Source organism: Pan troglodytes, chromosome 6, assembly GCF_028858775.2.
Source record: "Pan troglodytes isolate AG18354 chromosome 6, NHGRI_mPanTro3-v2.0_pri, whole genome shotgun sequence".
NCBI classification, from domain to species: Eukaryota; Metazoa; Chordata; class Mammalia; order Primates; family Hominidae; genus Pan; species Pan troglodytes.
Genome location: NC_072404.2, coordinates 108240318 through 108265549, shown reverse-complemented (window position 1 = coordinate 108265549; position 25232 = coordinate 108240318). Strand labels below are relative to the sequence as shown.

Sequence of the window (25232 nt, the reverse complement as noted above, 5' to 3'; positions counted from 1 at the left end):
CTCACAAGGAGCACGCAACCTTGATCCCTCACGTGAGCAGTTCACAGTAGGGTTTGCGCTCCTATGAGAATCTAATGCCCTGCTGATCTGCCAGGAGGTGGAGCTCAGCGTGGCTCACAGGCCCTGCTCACCTCCTGCTGTGCAGCCAGTTCCTAACAGGCTATGGACTGGTACTGGCGGCCAGGGGCTTGGAGACCCGTGCTTTAGACGCCTTGATGTCAATGCACTGGGTGGTGCAGTGATGGTCCATCCGTGCTCCACGGGCCAGAGAGGAGGTCAAAGGCCCTCACTGTGTGGGAGGATCCCTCGCCCAGGTACCCGTAGCAAAGCAGAAGCATAGCTGGGACCAGAACCCACCGGGCTTCCAGCGTTTAAGGCCAGCCAGGCCCCTCCAGCTTCTAGGAGAGCCCAGCCCTGCTCCTCTAAGGCAAATGGCAGTAACTGTGTAGGCTGGTCACCCCTCACCGCAGTAGCCTGACTCCCACAAGGCCCTCAGTGACAAAGAAGTGGCCCTGGCCCCAGATACGAGCAGGAGCCCCATCTTACAGCAGCTGTGAGAGGGTAAACCGGGGGATGACATCAAGCCCAGTGCAGAGGCCGGGTGCTCAGGCCCCTCTATCAAGAAGGGGCAAGAGGCTGGGCACAGTGGCTTACACCTGTAATCCCAACATTTTGGGAGGCTGAGGCGAGAGGATCACTTGAGGCCAGGAGTTTGAGACCAACCTGGCCAACATGGCGAAACCCCGTCTCTACTAAAAATACAAAAATTAGCCAGGCCTGGTGGCGGGCACCTGTAATCCCATCTTACTCGGGAGGCTGAGGCAGGAGAATCGCTTGAACCCGGGAGGCGGAGGTTGCAGTGAGCCGAGATCGCGCCATTCTGGGACAGAGCGAGACTCTGTCTCAAGATTTAAAAAAAAGAAAAAAAAAAAAAAAGAAAAGAGGAAGCAGCAGCAGCAGCAAGAGGAATTTCGAGGCCTTTCGCCCAGCGCCTGGCGCACCTTAAGCTCTCAACAGTTCTTGAATGAGGAGTAGCATCTCGGAGCCACGAGCGTGCAGAGAGAAGGCACCTGGAGGAGAGCCCCAAGGAACCTGCAGGCGGCTTGCAGCGCAGCGCACGCCCCTGGGGACGCTGAGTCAGAGCCGGCGGCATCGGATCCAGGGCAGGGAGGGGCTCGGGGGAAGGGAAAAATGTGGGTGCGGGGGGCGTGGTTTCGGGTAGTGGAGGGGAAGGATGCGGCCGGGGGTGGATTTGGGGTGGGGAGCGATGCGGGGAGGAGCCAGGGCGCAGGAAGGGAGCTCTGGAACCCCTAGAGGGGAGGCAAGCTGGGAGGGGCGATCGTGGACTCCAGGAGGGCAGGGGGCGCGGCCGTGGGAAGAGACCCGGGGAGGGAGGACGCGGCCGTGGAGAGGGACGCGGGAGCACGGGACGGCGGGAGGAGGAGGAGGGCGCGCGGCGCGGCTGACGTGGGCCGGGGTCGCGCAGCGGGCTGTGGGCGGCGGCGGCGCGCAGCGACAGAGCGTCCCCCGGCGAGGACGAGCGAGCACGGCGCCCGCACCTCCCGCGCTGCGCGCCCGGAGGAGCGACCGCCGCCGTTCTCGAGCTCCAGCTGCATTCCCTCCGCGTCCGCCCCACGCTTCTCCCGCTCCGGGCCCCGCAATGGCCCAGGCAGTGTGGTCGCGCCTCGGCCGCATCCTCTGGCTTGCCTGCCTCCTGCCCTGGGCCCCGGCAGGGGTGGCCGCAGGTAAGGCGCTGGGCAATTCGGCCTCCCTGCAGCCGCAGCCCGCCCGGGGCCTGGAACCGTCTCAGCGGGCGAGTGGGCCCGGGAGCGGGGATTGCGGAGGTGGCACCGTGCGCCCTGCGCGCATCTCCCTCCTCGGCTGAGGCCACTGCAGCGCCCTTTCCCCTCTCCTTTCACCCTTGTTCCCCAAAGTCGCCTGGGCACTGGAGGGGGCTCCCCGCACCCCCTGGATTCCTGCTTCCACCCCCCCACCCCCAGGCTGGCCCTGCCCTGGAAACCGCGCGGGGGTGGCCGGCGCATCCGTCGATGCCTGGGGACCATGCACCCGCTAAGGGAGGGGAGGACGAGGCAGGGAGGTGGGGATGCGCCAGGGTCCGTCATCGCGCCACAATTCCCCAGTCCCCCAGGGAGCACGGGATGGGCAACGTTTTTGCCTTAAAATGTCGCCTCATCTAGAGGGGTTTCCCACCGTGCTGGTGCTGGCTTTGGGGAGATGCGATTTTAGAGCCCAGGAGGCCAGGCTGCCATTTCCTCTCTGGTGGTGGTTTCCAAAATGGACCCGGAGCTCACAGGTTCCTGGGGTGTGTGTGTGGGTGGGGGAGTGGGGGAAGCAGGGTCGTGTGTCTACTGCCCCCACTTCCCCACCGCCAGAAGGCCAGCACCCACCTCTCTGCCACATTTTGGGAACCATAAAAGGACCCAGATTGAAGACTATTCGAGGGACAGGTGGGACGTGGGCAGCTAAGAAGGTTGAATACTATCCACCACTTTTCACCCCCTCCCCCCTCATAAAAGAGCGGTGGAGAGAGAGAGAGCAAGGGATCTAATGAAAATTTGTGAAAGAAAAACCATGAGGTCAAAGAAAACCTGCAACTCAGGGATGAATTAGACAAATTTTATGGGAATTGCACTTGGACAAGATTACCTATTTCCTCCTGGAAATACAGGAAAGGGGTCTCTTGTCCATCAGGTTGATTTGTGTCAGAGATTTTCAATGTGTCCTAAATTGCAAAAGAAAAAGAAAATAATAACAAAAGTGAATTAATTATTTGGAAATCATGTGTGGTTCCCATTCTAGCCAATTGCACCCTTGATGTGGTCAAAATCACAGTGGCTAAGAGTGGAGTTGGGAAACATATCTTCTCCCTCATCCGTGGGGGAGACTTTTCTACCCTTCCCCTTTCTGGAGTCCATGAATCAGGGATTTGTAAGTCAGAAGTCCATGTACTGGACTATTAATTAATTCTGGGTTGTGTTATCCAGACTTTAGAGGTACTCTTTGGAAGTGTTTTGGGTAGTCTGCATATTCTGTGTGAAAGGACTGGTGTAGCCATTTTCTAGAATGTTCAGGGCTGCACATGCTGTGTTGCTGGAAAAGGTAGGTGTTTCTTCCATGGGCCAAGCTTTGGGGTGAGTGCCCCATCTCTTTTTGCTTTTGCCCCTTGAGCTCTGGGTAACTCGTGGTGTCCCCTAAACCTCTGCCTTGGCTGCTCCATACCCCAAGTCCATGTCACATGGACTCCCAAACATGGAAAGATGAATTTTTTTGTTTGTTTGTTTGAGACGCAGTCTTGCTCTGTCACCCAGGCTGGAGTGCAGTGGCACAATCTTGGCTCACTGCAACCTCCACCTTCTGGGTTCAATCAATTCTCCTGCCTCAGCCTCCCAAGTAGCTGGGATTACAGGCGCCTGCCACCACACCTGGCTAATTTTTGTATTTTTAGTAGAGATAGGGCTTCGCCATGTTGGCCAGGCTGGTCTCGAACCTCTGGCCTCAGGTGATCCACCTGCCTCAGCCTCCCAAAGTGCTGGGATTACAGGTGTGAGCCACCACACCGGCCTGGAAAGATGAATTTGGTGGGTAGAGCACCAGGCCCTGTGATTGGTTCCTTCAGCCACATTTGGCAAAGGCTTCCTGGTCCATTTCCACCCTGGATGTCCTGGCCATCCCTGAGACCCCTGAGGAACAGGGGCAGCATCACCCAGGGGCTGTGACACACCTGATTTTGAAAAAACAGACTGAGAAAAAGTGTCCTTGGAGCTGGCAGGTGGTGGTTGGGGGAGGGGGTCGGTGGGCTCCCATGAGCTGGGCCAGTGTCTGCAGCAACGTCTGCAGCAGACACAGCGCCTCCCCGCCCCCCATCCCCCCTCCCAGTCCCAGCCGGCTGCCCTCCTGATCCATTCCCCTGGCAACCGATCTGCATGATAACATGCGTCTGTCTCACTGCAGATGCTGTTTGGCCATTAGCATGCAGCCGAATGTCCCTGCCACCTGCCAGCCTCGCTCAGGCCCACGCTTCTCAGCTGGGGTGGCAGGGAGGGGATGGGGAGGAGAGGGGTGCCAGGAGTTAGGGGGATAAGGGAGGAGGTGGTCTCTCATCCATGCACCTCTCTGTCCACAGCCTGGCCAAATGCTGCCTCCCAGCCAAAGTGGGGAGGGAGAGCAAAGCCCAACCAGGGTGGTACAGACTGGTTGGGTGGCCTCAGGCAGCAGCAGTGACCCATGCGGGCTTCAGGTCCCTCAATATCATATACCCACTCTATTTGCGTGGAAAAGCTCCCATCACGCTTTTGGAATTCCCTCTTTGGGGTTAAGACACTGCAGGTCCCCTTCTCAATGCCAGCATTCCCTCGGAAGTGACCAGCTCTCGGCATCTTGACTCAAATGACTTGATTTTTATTTATTTATTTTTGTAGAAAGGGTCTCTCACTTTGTTGCCCAGGCTGAAGGGCAGGGGCGCCATCATAGCTCACTGCAACTTCAAACCCCTGGGCTCAAGAGATCCTCCTGCCTCAGCCTTCCAAGTAGCTGGGGCAACAGGTACACGCTACCATGCCTGGCTAATTAAAATTTTTTTTTTTGTAGAGAATGGGTGTCGCTGTGTTGCTCAGGCTGATCTAAAACTCCTGGGCTCAAGTGACCCTCTGGCTTCAAAGCGCTGTGATTACAGGTGTGAGCTGACTGGGCCCGGCCTCAAATGCCTTTATAATTTAAGAAATGGCCCTGAAAAAAAAGGAAATGCGTGATGTGGGCCAAAGCAGCGAACGTGTGAGGTGGGCCTGAGGAAAGGTCGGAGCTGGAGTCCCCCACAGGGACAGGTGATGTTGCTTTGAAGTGAATGAGATGCGGCTGAAAAAATAATCTCAGAGTTGCCTGGGCACTAGAAGGGGCTTCCCTTGCCCCCTCGATTCCTGCTTCTACTCCCCGGGCTGGCCCTGCCCTGGAAACCACACGAGGGTGGCCCACGCATCCGTCAGATGTCTGGGGACCATGTACCTGCTAAGGGAGGGGAGGACGAGGCAGGGACGTGGGGATGTATCAGGGTCAGTCATCGTGCCACAACCCCCAGCCCCCAGGGAACACGGGATGGGCAGCATTTTTACTTTAAAATGTTGCCTCATCTAGAGGGGTTTTCCACCCTGTTGGTGCTGGCTTTGGGGAGATATGATTTTATTTGATTTATGTATTTATTTATTTGAGATGGAGTTTCGCTCTTTTTGCCCAGGCTGGAGTGCAGTGGCGCAATCTTGGCTCATGGCAACCACCATCTCCCAGGTTCAAGTAATTCTCCGGCCTCAGCCTCCCGAGTAGCTGGGATTACAGGCGTTCGCCACCACACCCGGCTAATTTTGTATTTTTAGTAGAGACGGGGTTTCGACATGTTGGCCAGGCTGGTCTCGAACGCCTGACCTCAGGTGATCCACCCACCTCGGCCTCCCAAAGTGCTGGAATTACAGGCATGAGCCACCGTGCCTGACCGAGACGCAATTTTAGAGCCCAGGAGGCCAGGCTGCTATTTCTTCCACGAGTGATTTCCCAAAGTGGACCTGGAGCTGACAGGTTCCTGGGGGGACTTGTGGGGGGACCTTGTGCCCACTTGGTCGTGCATCTACTGTCCCCACATCCCCATCGCCAGAAGGCCAGCACCCACCTTTCTGCCACATTTTGGGAACCATAAAAGGACCCAGACTGGAGACTTGTCGAGGGACAGGTGGGACGTGGGCAGCTAACGGGGTTGAATATTATCCAACAGTTTTCATCCCCCTCCCCCCTCATAATAGAGTGGCAGAGAGAGGGTAAGGGATCTAATGAAAATTTGTGAAAGAAAAACAAGGTAAAATAGTTGAAATAGTTGAAAACCACAAGGTCAAATAGTTGGCCTTTCTTTTTTTAAATTTTTTTGAGACAGAGTTTCACTCTTGTCGTCCAGGCTGGAGTGCAGTGGCGCAATCTTGGCTCACTGCAACCTCTGCCTTCTGGGTTCAAGCAATTCTCCTGCCTCAGTCTCCCGAGTAGCTGTGATTACAGGCGCATGCCACCACACCTGGTTAATTTTGTATTTTTAGTAGAAACGGGGGTTTCTCCATGTTGGTCAGGCTGATCTGGAACTCCTGACCTCAGGTGATCCGCCCGCCTCGGCCTCCCAAAGTGCTGGAATTACAGGTGTGAGCCACTGCACCTGGCCAGCCTTTCTTGTTGAAAGCCCAGCAGGTCTCCTGTGAGGTCCCTCCGGGGAGGGGCGTGTTCTGTATTTCTGGATCCTCCCAACACGGTAGGGATGGGGTCCACGGAAGGGACTCAGTCAGTGCCACCTGGGTGAACAGTCTCCTGGGGCAGGGCCAGGTGGGCTGGTCCCTCTGCTGCACCTGCTCTCCGGGTGCCCCTTGGCAACAGCAGTACCAAACACCTGCTATGTGCCAAGCGTTGTGCTGGTCACAGGGATGATGGAAATAACCCCTGCTCTAAACGAGTTTGAAGCATAGCAGGAAAGGCAAAGAAACTTTCATTTCCACATGGAGTTGTGACAACAGTGGACTCAGCTGTTGGGAAAGAGCTGAGGGGGTGAGAGGTACAGGGAAGTGTTTTTATTGTTTGTTTTCTTTTGTTTTTGAGACGGAGTCTCACTCTTGTCGCCCAGGCTGGAATGCAGTGGCTCGATGTCGGCTCATTGCAATCTCTGCCTCTTGGGTTCCAGCGATTCCCCTGCCTCAGCCTCCTGAGTAGCTGGGATTACAGTCATGCACCACCACACCCAGCTAATTTTTTGTATTTTTAGTGGAGACAGGGTTTCACCATGTTGGCCAGGCTGGTCTTGAACTCCTGACTTCAAGTAATCCGCTTACCTCGGCCTCCCAAAGTGCTGGGATTACAGGCATGAGCCATGATGCCTGGCCGACAGCTGGATCCTTTAACCCTGACAGAGAGAGAGGAGTGAGGAGAGGAGGAATCCAGAGGCATGAGACCAGCACTGTCCAGTAGATCTTTGGACAATGTGGTTGAGGACGCTGGCTCATGCCTGTAATCCCAGCACTTTGGGAGGCTAAGGCAGGAGGAGTGGTTGAAGCCAGGAGTTCGAGACCAGGCTGGGCAACATAGTGAGATCCTGTCTCTACAAAAAAAAAAAAAAAAGAAAAAATCAGCCAAGCGTGGTGACTTGGACCTACAAGTCACACCTACTTGGCAGGCTGAGGTGGGAGGATCACTTGAGCCCAGGAGTTTGAGGCTGCAGTGAGCTATGATCATGCCACTACACCCCAGCCTGGATGACAGAGGGAGACCTTGTCTCAAAACAAAACCAAAAGAATTCTGGGGAATGGTAGAAATGTTCTCTGTGTGGCCTGTCCAGAAGAGTAGCCACTAACCAAGGCCCTGCCCGGCTGGCAGGAAAACAAAATATAATTTGGGCAGCCTGGGCAACATAGACCCCCATCTCTACAAAAAATAAAAAATTAGCTGGGTGTGGTGGTGTGTGCCTATAGTTTCAGTTATTTGGGAGGCTGAGGCAGGAAGATCTCTTGATCCTAGAAGGTGGAGGCTGCAGTGAACTGTGATGATTGTAGTCCAGTCTGGGTGACAGAGTGAGATCCAGAGAATGAAAGGGAGAGAGAGAGAGTGAGAGAGAGAGAGAGAGGAAGAAAGGAAGAAAGAAAAGAAAGAAGAAAGAAAAGGAAGGAAGGGAGAAAAAAAGAAAGAAAGAAGAGAAAGAAAGAAAAAAAGAGGAGGGAGGGAGAGAGGAAGGAAGGAAGGAGAGAGAAAGAAAAGAAAAGAGGAAGGAAAGGAAAGAAAAAGGAAGGAAGAAAAGAAAGAAGAGAGGCAGGGAAGGAGGAAGGAGGGAAGGAAGGAGGGAGGGAGGGAAGGAAGGAAGGGGAAATAAGACTGAAAAGACTGTGATTTGGAGTCAGTGGGACCCAGGTTTGATGTCGAATTGGCTGAGTGACCCTTGGGCAAGTCACTTGAGCTGCCTGAGCCTCAGTTTCTCCACCTGGGAAATAGAATAGTTGATGCCAGCCCAGAGGTGGCTGTGGGGCTCCTTGCCACATACCATTCTGAAACACAGTCTTTGTTTCTGGGCTCCTAGGCCTGTATGAACTCAATCTCACCACCGATAGCCCTGCCACCACGGGAGCGGTGGTGACCATCTCGGCCAGCCTGGTGGCCAAGGACAACGGCAGCCTGGCCCTGCCCGCCGACGCCCACCTCTACCGCTTCCACTGGATCCACACCCCGCTGGTGCTCACTGGCAAGATGGAGAAGGGTCTCAGCTCCACCATCCGTGTGGTCGGCCATGTGCCCGGGGAATTCCCGGTCTCTGTCTGGGTCACTGCCGCTGACTGCTGGATGTGCCAGCCTGTGGCCAGGGGCTTTGTGGTCCTCCCCATCACAGGTGAGGGTTGCTCCCATTTGCTAGTTTGCCTTCAAACCCTTGGTGCAGAGAAAAACATCAAGCTTCGCTAGGAATCAGATCAGTGCAGATTAGGCCCGTAGGTTCCTTCCCCGGGTCAGTCGAGTTAGAAAGGATCTGAAAATGGCAGTGATTGCCCCCAGGAGGTATTGTGCTAAAAGGGACGCCTATTGCTGCTGAGGCTATACATTAATACAACCCTGTGGAGAGCGGCTGGTCAATAGGTACTGTTGGTTAGAAATTATTGTAGTCTCGGCTGGGCGCGGTGGCTCACGCCTGTAATCCCAGCACTTTGGGAGGCCGAGGCAGGTGGATCGCCTGAGATCAGGAGTTTGAGAGCCATCTGGCCAGCATGACAAAACCCCGTCTCCACTAAAAATACAAAAATTAGTGGGGGCATGGTGGTGGGCACCTATAATCCCAGCTATATAAGAGGCTGAAGCAGGAGAATCGCTTGAACCTGGGGGGCAGAGGTTGCAGTGAGCCGAGAACGTGCCACTGCACTCCAGCCTGGGGGACAGGGTGAGACTGCATCTCAAAAAAAAAAAAAAAAAGAAATTATTGTAGTCTTGGGGCCAGTCATTCACTGGTTCTTTCTCCCCTCTTTCTCCCCTTTCTTTTCTGTCTCTGTCTGTCCTTCTCTCTGTTCTCTCTATCTCTGTCTGTCTCTTTCTGTCTCTCTCTGTCCCTTCTCTCTCTGTTTTCCCTTTCTATCTTGCTCTTTCTGTTCTCTGTCTCTGTCTCTGTCTCTTTGTCTCTGTCTCTTTATCTCTGTCTCTATGTCTCTTTGTCTCTCTCTCTCTCTCTCTCATTCCAAGAGAAGATGCCCCTTTGCCCCTTTAGACTTTCCAGTCTAATAATGAATTTATCTTCAGGAAATAAACCTGCATTTGGGTCATGCCTTTTGCATTAAGATGTTCATTGCAATAGTGTTTATAATAGCAAAAGAAGAGATAAACAAGCTAAGTGAGCAACCATGAGGAGACTGGCTAAATATAATGAAATCATTTATACTACTATTAACAGTGACCCTTACAATGAGTTTGTAGGGCCATGGGTAAATACACATGCATGTAAAATTACATATTAAAAAAGCAAAGCACAGAATTGTCTAACCCAATAATCTGTATTTAATGTATGTGTATATTAAACACTGAAGCAAATACTTTGTCATACTTCAAAATGGCAACAGTGGTTGAGGTGAATGTTAGTTAGCTTCTTTTCTTCTTATTTTATGTTTGAACATTTTCCAAATGAGCTCTATTGAGCATGCCTTTTTCTTTCCACTTTTACTAATTTTAATTAATTTATTATTATTATTTTTGAGTCAGAGTCTCCTTCTGTTGCCCAGGCTGGAGTGGTGCTGTGATCTTGGCTCACTGCAACCTCCACCTCCCAGTTCAAGCGATTCTCGTGCCTTCGCCTCCCAAGTAGCTGGGACTACAGGTGCTGGCCACCACACCCAGCTAATTTTTGTATTTTTAGTAGAGACAGGGTTTCGCCATGTTGGCCAGGCTGGTCTCAAACTCCTGGCCTCAAGTGATCTGCCCACCTCAGTCTCCCAAAGTGCTGGGATTACAGGTGTGAGCCACCGTGCCCCACCAATTTTTTTTCTTTTTAGAGAAGTAGACATAGGACAGTGGTCCCAACGTGTGAAGCTGTGATCAGTGGAACTGCTAATTTTTCTTTTTTCTTTTTGAGACGGAGTCTTGCTCTGTCACCCAGGCTGGAGTGCAGTGGCGCGATCTCGACTCACTGCAAGCTCTGCCTCCCGGATTCACACCATTCTCCCGCCTCAGCCTCCCAAGTAGCTGGGACTACAGGTGCCCGCTACCATGCCTGGCTAATTTTGTTTTTGTATTTTTAATAGAGACAGGGTTTCACTGTGTTAGTCAGGTTGGTCTTGATCTCCTGACCTCGTGATCTGCCCGTGTTGGCCTCCCAAAGTGTTGGGATTATAGGTGTGAGCCACCGTGCCTGGTCATTGGAACTGCTAATTTTTCTAGGGTCACCTGACATTCTGAAATATTTCTCAAAAGTTCCTTTCAAAGCTTATGCATTTCCTTCTTCTTTTTTTTTTTTTTTTTTTTTGAGACAGAGTCTCGCTCTGTCACCCAGGCTGGAGTGCAGTGGCGCGATCTTGGCTCACTGCAACCTCCGCCTCCCAGGTTCAAGCGATTCTCCTCCCTCAGCCTCCCAAATAGCTGTGACTACAGGTGTGTGCCACCACACCTGGCTAATTTTTGTGTTTTTAGTAGTGACGGGGTTTCACCATCTTGGCCAGGCTGGTCTTGAACTCTTGACCTTGTGATCCACCAACCTCGGCCTCCCAAAGTGCTGGGATTACAGGTGTGAGCCACCGCACCCAGCCATGCATTTCCTTCTGACCTTGGGCATCTTTTGTGCCAGAAAGTTCAGGGTCCTTGTGAGAGGGGACAGGAGAGAAAACAGTGAATGTGACAGAGTCCTCCGGTGTTCCGCAGTGTTCATGCAGCAGGGGGAGGGTGCAGATGCCTCTGTGTTCAGGGGTCTTTGGGGAGTTGTGGGGGGGGTGTCCCCTCTCCCTGCCTAGCTCTGACAGCCAGAAGGTCCGGGCAGGGAAGTGGTGGCTTTGACAGCTGCCCATGAAGTCTCTACCTGGTTTCCTGATCCCTGAATCTCCAAGACTCACCCTCCCGTGTCTCTCTGTCTCCCAGAGTTCCTCGTGGGGGACCTTGTTGTCACCCAGAACACTTCCCTACCCTGGCCCAGCTCCTATCTCACTAAGACCGTCCTGAAAGTCTCCTTCCTCCTCCATGACCCAAGCAACTTCCTCAAGACCGCCTTGTTTCTCTACAGCTGGGACTTCGGGGACGGGTAGGTCCTTACCACTCTGCAGGCCCTACAGCTGTCACTGGTGCCCCACTGTCCCGCGCACTGTGCAGGGTACTCCGAATCTCTTCACCTTTAATTTTTTTTTTTTTTTTGAGATGCAGTCTTGTCCTGTCATCCAGGCTGGAGTGCAGTAGTACCATCTTGGCTCACTGCAACCTCTTCCTCCTGGGTTCAAGTGATTCTCCTGTCTCAGCCTCCCCAGTAACTGGAACTACAGGCTTGCGCCACCACACCCGGCTAATTTTTGTATATATATATATATATTTTTTAGTAGAGATGGGGTTTCACCATGTTGGCCAGGCTAGTCTCAAACTCCTGGCCTCAAGTGATGTGCCTGTCTTGGCCTCCCAAAGTGCTAGGATTACAGGTGTGAGCCACCATGCCTGGCTAATTTTCATATTAAATTTAATTAATTAATTAATTAATTTATTTATTTATATTTTTTAGTAGAGACTGGGTTTCACCATGTTGGCCAGGCTGGTCTTGAACTCCTGACCTCAAGTGATCCTCCCACCTTGGCCTCCCAAAATACCGGGATTACAGGTGTGAGCCACTGCACCCACCTGAAGCTCCTCTCCTTTCCCTGCTCACCCTGTCTCCCTTCAAACATCCTTCAAACACCTCCTCTCTGCCACGACTGGGGGTCCCGGAGAACACTGGTGAATCAGCCACTAGCCCTGCCTTTGTGGTGTCTTCACCTAATAGAGGAGGCCATTGGTGCCCAAAACAGCCATTTAAGGAAGGTAAAGGTACATGGGATTTTTTCCCATTTGACCTCGAAGGGTACCCAGCCAACCCTTGGTAGATACGAGGTAGAACCCAGGTGCTCTGGCTTCGTTTCTCTTTATTCCTCCTTTTTAACTTTTTGTCTTTTTTCCCCTTTTTGGTGGAGGAGAACAGGGTCTTGCTATGTTGCCAAGGCTGGTCTTGAACTCCTGGGCTCAAGTGATCCTCCTGCCTCTGCCTCCCTAAGTGCTGAGGTTACAAGTGGGAGCCACCATGCTTGGCCCTACTCCCTTCCTCCCTCCCTCCCTCCCTCCCTCCCTCCCTCCCTTCCTTTCTTCCTTCCTTTCTTTTTCTTCCTTTCCTTTCTTTCCTTTCCTTTTTCTTTTTTCTTTCTTCTTTCTCCCTTCCTTTCTTCCTTCCTTCCTTCCTTCCCCCTTCCTCTCCTCTCCCCTCCCTCCCTCTCTCCCTCCCTCTCTTCCTTCCTACCCTCCCCTCCCCTTCCTTCCCTCCCTTCCTCCTCCCAAAGTGTTGGGATTACAGGGGTGAGCCACTGTGCCCAGCAAAACTCAGAATGTGGATTTCCTAACTCTTGGTGACAAAAGCAACCTGTGGTCAGACACTCAGGCTAGAGTATAGTGGTGTGATTATAGATCACTGCCGCCTTGACCTCCCAGCCTCAAGCACTCATCCCACCTCTGCCTCCTGAGTAGCTGGGATTACAGGCATGCACCACTACACCCAGCTAATTTTAAAATATTTTTGTAGAGACAGGATCTTACTATGTTGCCCAGGCTGGTCTCGACCTCCTGGGCTCAAGAGATCCTCCCATCTCAGCTTCTCAAAGCATTGGGATTACAGGTGTGAACCACTGTGCTTGGCTTTCCTCACCCCCCGCCCTCCATTTTTAGAGACAAGGTCTTGCTCTGTCACCCCGGCTAGAGTGCAGTGGCACAAATCTGACTCACTGCAGCCTCAATCTCCTGTGTTCAAGGAATCCTCTTGCCTCGACCTCTCGAGTAGCCGGGACCACAGGCATGTACCACCACACCTGACTATTTTTAAAAATGTTTTGTAGAGATGGGGTCTCACTATGTTGGCCAGGCTGGTCTTGAGCTCCTGGCCTCAAGCCATCCTCCTGCCTCAGCCTCCCAAAGCACTGGGATGACAGGTGTGAGCCACCGTGCCTGGCCAGATCATCTCTTTAGATGCCAAAAAAGCGTTAGTATGAACAGAAATGAACATTCAATGTAATATCAATAAACTAGAAAAAGAAGTTGCTGGAACTAACAACTAACATTATACAGAAATGAACATTCAATGTAATATAAATAAACTAGAAAAAGAAGTTGCTGGAACTAACAACTAACATTATACTGAGTGGAGAACTTAAAATATGTTTTTGTTTTTGGCCGGGCGCAGTAGCTCACTTCTGTAATCCCAGCACTTTGGGAGGCTGAGGTGGATGGATCACTTGAGGTCAGGAGTTTGAGACCAGCCTGGCCAACATGGCAAAACCCCGTCTGTACTAAAAATACAAAACAAACAAACAAACAAAAATTAGCCGGGCATGGTGGTGTGCGCCTGTATTCCCAGCTACTTGGGAGGCTGAGGCAGGAGAATCGTTTGAACCGGGTAGGAGGAGGTTGCAGTGAGCCGAGATCATGCCACTGCACTTCAGCCTGGGTGACAGAACGAGACTCCCTCTCAAAAAAAAAAAAAAAAAAAGGATGTGTTTTTGTTTTTGTTTCTGTTTTTGAGACAGGGTCTCGCTCTGTTGCCCAGGCTGGAGTGCAGTGGCGTGATCACTGCTCACTGCAACCTCCGCCTCCTGGCCTCAGGTGATCCTCCCACCTCAGCCTCTTGAATAGCTGGAACCACAGGCCTATAACATTATGACTGGCTAATTTTTGTATTTTTTGTAGAGACAGGGTTTTGCCAAATTGCCCAGGCTGGTCTCGAACTTCTGGGCTCAAGCAGTCCTCCCACCTTGGCTTCCCAAAGTGTTGGTATTACAGGGGTGAGCCATCGTGCCTGGCAAAACGTGGAATGTGGATTCTCTAACTCTTGGTGACAAAAGTGACCTGTGGTCAAATACCTCTGGGGAATCGTTGCATTGAGATGCTGGGGGAACCTGGCTCTAGATGCAGGAATAAGACAAGGGTGCTCCTTATCAGGGTCCATCAATATTATCCTGAAAGTTCTAACTTACTTAGGAAAGTCAAGAAAATAAGTGCAGGCCTATGGTGGCTCACACCTGTCATTCCAGTGCTTTGAGAGGCCAAGAGGGTGGGGAAAGCTTGAGCCCAGGAATTCGAGACTAGGGTGGGTAACATAGTGATACCTCGTCTCTACAAAGAATACAAAAATTAGCCAGGGATGGTGGCACGTGCCTGTAGTCCCAGCTACTCGGGAGGCTGAGGTGGGAGGACTGCTTGAGCCTAAGAGTTCAGAGACTGCAGTGAGCTATGATTGCACCACAGCACTGCAGCCAGGGCAACAGAGCAGAACCTTATCTCTAAAAAGGAAAATAAAAAATAAGAAAAAAAGGGAGAGAGAGATAAAAAGTACAGTATAAATATTGGAAAGCAGACAATTTGCAGGAAAGACCATTTACTTGAAAAATCTGGATGGCAGCTTTGTCCAACAGAACCCTCAGCTTGGCTGGCACAGTGGCTCATGCCTATAATCCCAGCACTTTAGGAGGCTGAGGTCAGAGGATCACTTGAGCGCAGGAGTTCAAGACCAGCCTGGGCAACATAGTAAGACCTTGTCTCTACAAAAAATCATGTATTAGCCTGGCACAGTGGTACACGCCTGTGATCCCTGCTACTTGGGAGGCTGACACAGGTGGACTGCTCAAGCCCAGGAATTCAAGGCTGCAGTGAGCCATGATTGTGCCACTGGGTGACAGAGTGAGACCCTGTCTCAAAAAACAAAAACAACAAAAACAAAAAATTTTTGACAAAAAATTCTTCTGTCTTCACCATGTGGGGCTGTTGAGCCCTTGAACTTTGGCTAATGTGAGAAATTTGTAATCTTCCTGAATTTTAGGCCTTCTCTGGCCTCGGTTTGCTCATCTGGAAAATGGGCCAGCTGACCTGGAGCCCTGGCTGGCTCTAGGCTGTAATGACAGGTGTGCTCACTGGTAGCTGGGAGTATCACTGTACAGCCTCCCCTGACTCTGGCAAGTCCCATGAATCACTTCTGAGTTACAGGAAGGGGAAACAACCGTCTGCTGTCTTCCTCCTCTCTCCTCCCTGTCTCCTAACAGGACCCAGATGGTGACTGAAGACTCCGTGGTCTATTATAACTATTCCATCATCGGGACCTTCACCGTGAAGCTCAAAGTGGTGGCGGAGTGGGAAGAGGTGGAGCCGGATGCCACGAGGGCTGTGAAGCAGAAGACCGGGGACTTCTCCGCCTCGCTGAAGCTGCAGGGTGGGTGTCCAGGCAGGCTGATGCAGTCTGGGGGTTCCAGAGTGGGGTCACCGTACGCACAGATCACAGTGGCTCTGGGCTGGACTCACACCCTGTCTTCTGGAGCCCCACAGACCTCTGAGGAGCGTCTATCATTAACCCTGCTTCAGACAGAGCGCTGCAGGCCACGGATGGGATCATGTGGCTGTGCAGTGGCTGAGCGGCCCTTGTGCCCCGGGCTGCCTGCTCCCAGAGCCTGAGCCGGTGACCAGGTGTCTGCTGTGAATTGGCCAGTCCATGCCATTCCCTGTTCCCCGGCCCCATCGGCCTCCCACCGAGGCTCACCCTGGGGTGGGAGGGTCTCTATCTCTCCCTGGCTTTGGTGAGAGGGAGCCCTTGGGCAGCTGCAGAAGATGTCTTGGTTCTTGCTGACAGGATGGTGCTCTCCTGTATGACACAGACGATGACTTGGCAATGGGCAGGACAATTGTGTGTTTGCCTGCCTTTCCTACTTTCCTCCCTCTGAGCAGGCTTCAGCACCTGCCACTGACAGGGGAGGGCAGGACCCAGAGGAACCCCGCACAGACCTGTGGCCTGCTCTTAGGAGAGGGACGGAGGGGAGGACAGGGTGGCAGTCGCACCACCCTGTGCCCTGGGAGCCTCGACAGCAATCCTTAGCCACCAGGTCTAACGGGGTTCTCTCTGCCTTACAGAAACCCTTCGAGGCATCCAAGTGTTGGGGCCCACCCTAATTCAGACCTTCCAAAAGATGACCATGACCTTGAACTTCCTGGGGAGGTAAGTGAGCTCCAGAGCGCACTGGGGGTGCCCCGTGGGCTCTGCACATCCCCCTTCACGGTGACCCCAAGTCTGTTTTGCTCTGTGACAGGCCCCAGGTCTGGGACCTCATGGAAGGGCAGTGCCACTTTGTCTTGAGGCTGGGCCATGGGGAGAGCATGGGCTCAGCTCCAGTATTTTATTTTATTATTTATTTATTTATTTGAGACAGAGTCTCGCTCTTTCGCCCAGGCTGGAGTGCAGTGGCGCAATCTTGGCTCACTGCAACCTCTGCCTCCCTGGTTCAAGCGATTATCCTGACTCAGCCTCCCGACTAGCTGGGATTACAGGTGCACTCCACGATGCCCGGCTAATTTTTGTATTTTTAGTAGAGATGGGGTTTCACCGTGTTGCCCAGGCTGGTCTCCAACTCCTGACCTCAAGTGATCCACCCGCCTTGGCCTCCTAAAGTGCTGAGATTACAGGTGTGAGCCACTGCGTCCTGCCTTTATTTGCATTTTTTAGAGACAGAGTTTCGCCCTGTCACCCAGGTTGGAGTGCAGTGGCACCATCACAGCTCAATGTAGCCTTGACCTCCTGGGCTTAAATGATTCTCCTGCCTCAGCCTCCTGGGTGGCTGGAACTACAGGTGGGCACCACCATGCCTGGCCAATTTTTAATTTTTGTAGAGATGGGTTCTCACTATGTTGCCCAGGCTAGTCTCAGTCTCCTGAGCTCAAGTGATCCTCCCAGCTTGGCCTCCCCAAGTGCTGGGATTACAGGCATGAGCCACCACACCTAGCCCTCAGCTCAATTCTTGAGGTCCCAGGGAGGGAGGACCTGCCTTTTGGGGCTGTATTCACCATGGGCATGGAGACAAAGGTTGGGAGGGATCCCTCCTGTTGAGAAGCCCTCTGTGTATGACATGGCCTATTTTCCAGCCCCCAGATCTTTGCCCATGTGGTTCTTTCAGGGTTCTCTTCTCTCCCTTCACATGTCCAGATGTTTCTTATTCTTCTAAGCCCCTTGGAATGCCTGCCTTCAAAAGCCTTTTCTGAGGCCGGGTGCTGTGACTCATGCCTGTAATTTGAGCTACTCGGGAGGCTGAGGCAGGGGAATTGCTTGAACCTGGGAGATGGAGGTTGCAGTGAGCCGAGATCCCGCCATTGCACTCCAGCCTGGGCGACAGAGCAAGACTCTGCCCAAAAAACAAAAAAACAAAAAAACAAAAAACAAAAAAAGCAAATCTGTTCTGCCCTCCAGTCTGCACAGGGGAGCTTGCACCAGCAGGCAAAAGTTGCTTGAGCATCTGCTTTGGGCAAGATGCTATTCTGGAAGCTTCTAGACCAGAGTAGACAAGATTTCCAAGGGTTCTGTGTGCAGGGTGGGGCACCCCGCATGACACGGAAGCAGATCATTCCAGGGGATTCTCATCAGTCAGTCTAATCAAGGCAGCCTGGCCCAGGCTCCTGGCAAGAACAGCATCAGGCTGAGTGTTTAGTAGGTGAGGAGACACAGATGCCGAGTGCATTCTGTCCATGAGGATGCCCCTCCCTGGGGCCACTGGGATGGATAGAGCCGCAGACATCAGTGGTCAGGGCCCAGGCATTAAAGGACTCTTTCTTTTTTTCAGACAGAGACTTGCTTTGTTGCCCAGGCTTGAGTGCAGTGGCGCAGTCTCAGCTCACTGCAACCTCCGCCTCCCGGGTTCAAGCGATTCTCCTGCCTCAGCCTCCCGAGTAGCTGGGATTACAGGTGCATGCCACCACGCTGGGCTAATTTTTGTATTTTTTGTAAAGACAGGGTTTCATCATGTCGGCCAGGCTGGTTTCAAACTCCTGACCTCAAGTGATCCGCCCACCTCGGCCTCCCAAAGTGCTGGGATTACAGGCGTGAGCCACCGTGCCCGACCCGCCCTTGAAGGACTCTTGTGCCCACACAGAGACACATGAGAGGGATGCTAGGCCAGACAGAGAGTGAGCAATGCAGGCCAGGGGAAGAGGAAGATGAACTGTGAATAATTTAGGGGTTGGAGGTAGTTTTCACGGGGCTTTGGAGGCAGGAGCTTAGCATGGGGAGAATGGGAAGCCCTGTGGGTTTAGCAGCCCTGAATTTGAGGTGGCATGAGTGCATGGCTTTTCCTGTGGACCTAGTGTTGTGTGGAATTGGAATGCTCATTTCACATTCCTTGGATGGACCTGCATTTTCCAGCTTCTGAGCCTATGCTTGTGGAATGTGGATAACTTGGAATGCCCTTATCCTTTCTCACCCATCAAACGTTCATTTATCCATTCAGATCTGCTCAAATGTCACCTCCTCCAGGAAGCCTTCTCTGGCTACCTCATTAAGAATGCTCTCATGGTCAGGGACGGTAGCTCATGTCTGCAATCCCAGCACTTTCAGAGGCTGAGGTGGGTGGATCACTTGAGGTCAGGAGTTAAAGATTAGCCTGGCCAACATGGTGAAACCCTGGTCTCTACCAAAAAATACAAAAATTAGCCAGGCGCGGTGGTGCATGCCTGTAATCCCAGCTACTTGGGAGGCTGAGGTGGAAGACTCACTTGAACCCAGGAGGCAAAGGTTGCAGTGAGCGGAGATCGCACCACTGCACTCCAGCCTGGGTGACAGAGTGAGACTCTGTCAAAAAAACCCCACAAAAACAAAAACAAAACAAAACAAACAAAAAACAACTCTCTCATGCTGGTTACAGTGGCTCATGCCTGTAATCCCAGCACTTCAGGAGGCTGGGGCAGGAGAATACTTGAGGCTAGGAGTTGGAGACCACCCTGGGCAATATAGTCCCATCGCTATTAAAAAATTAAAAAATTGGCCAGGCGCAGTGGCTCACGCCTGTAATACCAGCACTTTGGGAGGCCGAGGCGGGCGGGTCACCTGAGATCAGGAGTTTGAGACCAGCCTAGCCAACATGGCGAAACCCTGTCTTTACTAAAAATACAAAAATTAGCCAGGCATGGTTGTGTGTGCCTGTAGTCCCAGTTACTTAGGAGGCTGAGGCTCGAACCTGGGAGGTGAAGGTTGCAGTGAGCCAAGATCGCGCCATTGCACTCCAGCCTGGGCAACAGAGTGAGACTCCATCTCTAAATAAATAATTAATAAAAAATTAAATTAAATTAAATTTAAAAATTAGTTGGGCATGGTGGCTGGTGCCTGTAGCCCCAGCTACTCGGGAGGCTGAGGCAGGAAGATCGCTTGAGCTCAGGAGCTGGAGGCTGCAGTGAGCTATGATTGAGCCACTGCACTTCAGCCTGGGTAATAGAGTGAGTCCCTGTCTCGTAAAATGCAAAAAACAAAAAGGGGGATGTGCTTATTATTCCCCTGGGCTTCTATGGTACACCATGTGTGCCATCAGACCGCTCATCCTGCCTCCAGTGAGCAGTCTATGCATATCTCTGTTGGCCTTATTCACTTGGAATTCTCTTGGGGGTCCGGGACCATCTCTTTTGCACCATAGTGTCCCCTGGTCTGGAATGCATGAAGCTGAGTCCAGGACGGCTTGATGTCCTGTCCTGGAAAGGACACTGAAGTTCCTGCCCACCTGGCCTGTCTTGGACTTGGTCTGTGCTGACACGCTTTGCTGAGCCTTTTCTTAAAAACCGCCCCCATTTCCCTGCAGCCCTCCTCTGACTGTGTGCTGGCGTCTCAAGCCTGAGTGCCTCCCGCTGGAGGAAGGGGAGTGCCACCCTGTGTCCGTGGCCAGCACAGCGTACAACCTGACCCACACCTTCAGGGACCCTGGGGACTACTGCTTCAGCATCCGGGCCGAGAATATCATCAGCAAGACACATCAGTACCACAAGATCCAGGTGTGGCCCTCCAGTAAGTGACACCTCGCCTTCTGCTCCAGTGCCACATGGGCAGCACAAGCCTGTCCATCCTGCCACCACCACCAATACACTCCTACCAGCCAGCCTTACCAAGGTCCTCAGCAACAAAGCCCGCTAGCATCAGCACCATCCATAACCCCACTGACTCCAGTGACCGCCAACATCAGCGCTGGCCAACTGCCAATACCACCACCACCAAACTCTCCAATCCCACCAGCAACCAACTCTGCCAACCCCAATATGGCACCCATCGATTCTACCAGCACCACCATCAACACCAGCACCACTAACAACTGTAACCAACTCAGCTACCACCATTACTATATGCTTTCCTGACAACTCTTCCAGGACCACCATTGCCACCACTAACGACTCTATAGGCATTCTCACCAAGTCACCTCAATGACCCCGACCCTACCCACATCTATAAGCCCATGCCACCACCTGCCCCAATGCCAGCTTCATGGACCGAAAGCAACCATGCCAATGTCTTCTCCCACATATTTCCAAGACCACACGTCCCCAGCGCAAACACTTTTGCACCACATGAGCCACCATGATTGCAATGTTCCCTCCCTCATCACCATCACCCCTGCCCCAGCAGTTGCCACTGCTAAAACCAGCATCCCCAACAGTAACTCTACTCAACTCACAGTGTTGTAGTGAGTCTTGCAGGGAGAAGGCATTGCATATTGTTAATAAGGATGCCTGGGCTAGGCATGGTGGCTCCCAGGACTCTGGGAGGCTGAGGCGGGTGGATTGATTGAACCCAGGAGTCTGAGACCAGCCTGGGCAACGTGGCAAAACTCTGTCTCTACAAAAGATATAAAAATAGGACAGATGCGGTGGCTCGTGCCTGTAATTGCAGCACTTTGAGAGGCCGAGGTGGGTGGATCACTTGAGGCCAGGAGTTTGAGACCAGTCTGGCCAACATGGCAAAACCTGTCTCTACTAAAAATACCAAAAAGTTAGCTGGGTGTGGTGGTGGGAGTCTGTAATCCCAGCTACGCAGGAGGTGGAGGCATGAGAATCCCTTGAACCTGGGAGGTGGAGGTTGCAGTGAGCTGAGATTGAGCTGCTGCACTCCAGCCTGGGCCACAGAGAGGCTCTTGTCTCAAAAAAAAAAAAAAAAAAAAAAAATATATATATATATATATATATATATGAGAGAGACAGAGAGAGAGAGAGGGATTGAGAGAGAGAGAGAGTGGCGTGTGCCTGTAGGTCTCTGCTATGCTACTCGGGAAGCTGATGTGGTAGATCACTTGAGCCCAGGAGGTTGAGGCTGCAATGAGCCAAGATCACACCACAGCACTCCAGCCTGAGCGACAGAGTGAGACCCTGTCTCCAGAAAAATAAATAAAAAATAAAAAAGAGAAAAGGATGCCCAACCTTCTTTCTTGAAATACCCTTCCAAAACTATCATCAGCCCAGCCCCTGGCTTACGATTGTGGGCTTTGCTGATGACAGCATTGGGTTCTACACTTCATTTTTATGGAGGACTCTGGGAGCCCCAGAGAAGTACTTCCTTACATAGAGTAGGATCTCAGGTCCTGAAGGCACTGTCTTTCAGATGCCCAACCTACTTCTACCTTTGATGCTACAAAAGGGGAAACTAAGGCACAGGGAGGCAACAAGACTGGATGTCAGCCTGAGCCTGAGCCAGGGTTTCAGATACCTGGTCCTGGGGTAGGAGTTAGTTCTTCCCAGTGCTCCCAAGCTCATGCCAAACCCTGCCAGCTGCACCTGTCTTCAAGGTTGGTCCTATGGATGCACCTGAAGCTGTCACTGTCCCCTCCAGTTTCCCCAATCCCACTCTGGGCCCCTGAGAGGATGCTACACTCAATCTTGGCCCTGGCTTACTTTGTGGGCATCATCAGGTCACTTGAGCCCTGCATCTCTCAGCACCCTCTGGGGACCAAGTTCCAATCAGGAACCCCCTGAATTCTGCAGAGAAGACAGCAGTACAGGTAATCAATGACAACTTTTCTTTGGAAACAGACCCTCATGGCAGAGGGTGAGGGAAAAGGGAGAGGGAACCCACACTTCCTGATCACCTACCACATGCCACACACATCAACACCCCTCTTCTTATTGCATCTCCTTAGCAGTCTTGCAGGTCAGCATTAGCATGAGGTAGCCTATTCAGAGCTAGGATTTGAACCCAGGACTGTTCAACTTCAGACACTGGACTCTTTCTACCATACCATTTCATAGCAACAGGTTTATTGGGTGAGCCTGCAGTTGCCAGAGCGTGAGAAGCTGAAGCAGGGGACACAGTGCTGATTGGGTGACCTCACAACATGGCTGCCCTTCCCAAAAGTGTGTCACCCGAGAGAGCAAAGAGGGAGCTGTGGTGTCTTTTATGGCTTAGACTCAGGAGTCATGCACTGTCACTCCTTTCATCTGCTGTACACTAGGAGCTGGTCGCTGAGTCCAGCCCTCACTCAAGGTGTGAGGAATTTAGCTGCCCCTCTTGGAAGTTGCTACCAAGTAACTTGTGGATGTAAGCTGAAAGACCCCTACCCAGACCCCAGTTTATTTTTTGTGAAGTCCTGGATTTACCTATTGGGGTTGCCCAGTTGGGATGCATGTACATGAGGGTAAAAAAAATCACTGGTGAGGCTTGACCATTCCCTCCTTTGTTGTGCTTGCTTCCTGAGAACCAGCACTGTAGTACCAGCTACCCAGTCCTGTAATGTTACTTCTTTCATTCCCAGGAATCCAGCCGGCTGTCTTTGCTTTCCCATGTGCTACACTTATCACTGTGATGTTGGCCTTCATCATGTACATGACCCTGCGGAATGCCACTCAGCAAAAGGACATGGTGGAGGTGGGTACTCAGTGGGGTGGGGGCTGGACTACTGGGCCTTGCCTAGAGAGGATGTTTAGAGAGGGTATGGGGGCCAGGCCAGGATGCCTGGAGGGGGTCTTGATATTACAGTGAGGCTCCGGGACTTGGGGTGATGTGCCCAAGAGGCATCTGTAGACCAGGAAAAATTGCTAAGTTGGTGTCCCATCTGATTTATCTCCTATATCCATCTCTTGCATCTGTGTGGTGCCAGAAAGGTGTTTCTGTGCACTCTGCCACCAGGCAGCTGAGCTCATAAGGCCACCTGATGGGGCTCCTGGTGGGCGGGTGATTGACCCGTGGGATTTTGTTCATCATAGGTGGCTGATTTTGACTTTTCCCCCATGTCTGACAAGAACCCGGAGCCACCCTCTGGGGTCAGGTGCTGCTGCCAGATGTGCTGTGGGCCTTTCTTGCTGGAGACTCCATCTGAGTACCTGGAAATTGTTCGTGAGAACCACGGGCTGCTCCCGCCCCTCTATAAGTCTGTCAAAACTTACACCGTGTGAGCACTCCCCCTCCCCACCCCATCTCAGTGTTAACTGACTGCTGACTTGGAGTTTCCAGCAGGGTGGTGTGCACCACTGACCAGGAGGGGTTCATTTGCGTGGGGCTGTTGGCCTGGATCATCCATCCATCTGTACAGTTCAGCCACTGCCACAAGCCCCTCCCTCTCTGTCACCCCTGACCCCAGCCATTCACCCATCTGTACAGTCCAGCCACTGACATAAGCCCCACTCGGTTACCACCCCCTTGACCCCCTACCTTTGAAGAGGCTTCGTGCAGGACTTTGATGCTTGGGGTGTTCCGTGTTGACTCCCAGGTGGGCCTGGCTGCCCACTGCCCATTCCTCTCATATTGGCACATCTGCTGTCCATTGGGGGTTCTCAGTTTCCTCCCCCAGACAGCCCTGCCTGTGCCAGAGAGCTAGAAAGAAGGTCATAAAGGGTTAAAAATCCATAACTAAAGGTTGTACACATAGATGGGCACACTCACAGAGAGAAGTGTGCATGTGCACACACACTGCACACACACCACACACACACACACACACACACACAGAAATATAAACACATGCGTCACATGGGCATTTCAGATGATTAGCTCTGTATCTGGTTAAGTCGGTTGCTGGGATGCACCCTGCACTAGAGCTGAAAGGAAATTTGACCTCCAAGCAGCCCTGACAGGTTCTGGGCCCGGGCCCTCCCTTTGTGCTTTGTCTCTGCAGTTCTTGCGCCCTTTATAAGGCCATCCTAGTCCCTGCTGGCTGGCAGGGGGCTGGATGGGGGGCAGGACTAATACTGAGTGATTGCAGAGTGCTTTATAAATATCACCTTATTTTATCGAAACCCATCTGTGAAACTTTCACTGAGGAAAAGGCCTTGCAGCGGTAGAAGAGGTTGAGTCAGGGCCGGGCACGGTGGCTCATGCCTGTAATCCCAGCACTTTGGGAGGCCGAGGCGGGTGGATCACGAGATCAGGAGATCGAGACCATCCTGGCTAACACGGTGAAACCCCGTCTCTACTAAAAAAATACAAAAAGTTAGCCGGGCGTGGTGGTGGGCGCCTGTAGTCCCAGCTACTCAGGAGGCTGAGGCAGGAGAATGGTGCGAACCCGGGAGGCAGAGCTTGCAGTGAGCCCAGATGGCGCCACTGCACTCCAGCCTGAGTGACAGAGCGAGACTCTGTCTCAAAAAAAAAAAAAAAAGAAGAGGTTGAGTCAGCAGGGACTTGGGTTCCCTGTGTGTGAGGGGGGCATTCTTGCCGGCCAGCTGCTCCCGAGGTGGCCTTGAGAAGGAAGAAGCAGGATGACAGAGCCTGAGCAGCGGAACCAGCCTGCACCCTCCTTTCTGGCCCAGCGACCTGGGCTGTGGCTGAGAGAGACAATAATGAGGCCAGAAGTAGCCGGAGCCTGTCAGGAAGGGCAGGGGAGGACTGTGGGGTCTGGGCTCTGTCGCTGTAACCATCTGCTCCCAGGCTGTGTGCAGAAAATGGCATTTACACTATTGTGCAGCTCATTCTCATGAAATACTGCCATTGTTGCTAAATAAAGCTTGTGTGCTCTGAATATAGCCAAGCATAGACGGTGTGGCCGGAGTCTCTCTTTTGTGCATGGACGTTTTTGCCTACAGCAACGGCAGTGCTGTGACGCAGCAGGACATCCCACTTGTCCTCTGTGGTGAAGACAACTGAAGGGAGCCAGTTCAGGTCCCTGGAGGTGGGGAGAGCTGTCCCCGGGTGACTTGGACATACATCCCTGTCTGAGACCTCAGGGGGATTCTAGAGCCAGAGGAGGAACGTGGACCACACCTGGGGA

The 25232-nt window shown here is 52.5% G+C and overlaps 1 protein-coding gene across 2 annotated transcripts; it reads left to right on the top strand.

The window, feature by feature from the left end:
- The first annotated feature begins 1308 nt into the window (after positions 1 to 1308).
- On the top strand, positions 1309 to 24997 carry TMEM130 (transmembrane protein 130). Of its 2 annotated transcripts, none has more exons than XM_001136233.8 (8): positions 1309 to 1745; positions 8102 to 8407; positions 11122 to 11281; positions 15297 to 15463; positions 16156 to 16240; positions 19854 to 20056; positions 22785 to 22897; positions 23236 to 24997. In XM_001136233.8, exons 1-8 carry the CDS (start codon positions 1661 to 1663, stop codon positions 23422 to 23424), a joined length of 1308 nt encoding a protein of 435 aa, XP_001136233.3. In that variant the 5' UTR covers positions 1309 to 1660; the 3' UTR covers positions 23425 to 24997. The 2 variants fall into 2 exon arrangements, with proteins under 2 accessions (XP_001136233.3, XP_009451949.2); XM_009453674.4 differs by having other exon boundaries at positions 1313 to 1745; positions 23272 to 24997.
- Positions 24998 to 25232: the final 235 nt, after the last annotated feature.

What these genes read in the sequence shown, in the direction of transcription:
- TMEM130 (XM_001136233.8), top strand. Translation starts at nt 1,661, where the DNA reads ATGGCCCAGGCAGTGTGGTCGCGCCTCGGCCGCATCCTCTGGCTTGCC. An exon ending in CCCGGCAGGGGTGGCCGCAG is followed by an intron (nt 1,746 to 8,101) that starts GTAAGGCGCTGG and finishes CTGGGCTCCTAG; the next exon opens with GCCTGTATGAACTCAATCTC. An exon ending in AGCTGGGACTTCGGGGACGG is followed by an intron (nt 11,282 to 15,296) that starts GTAGGTCCTTAC and finishes GTCTCCTAACAG; the next exon opens with GACCCAGATGGTGACTGAAG.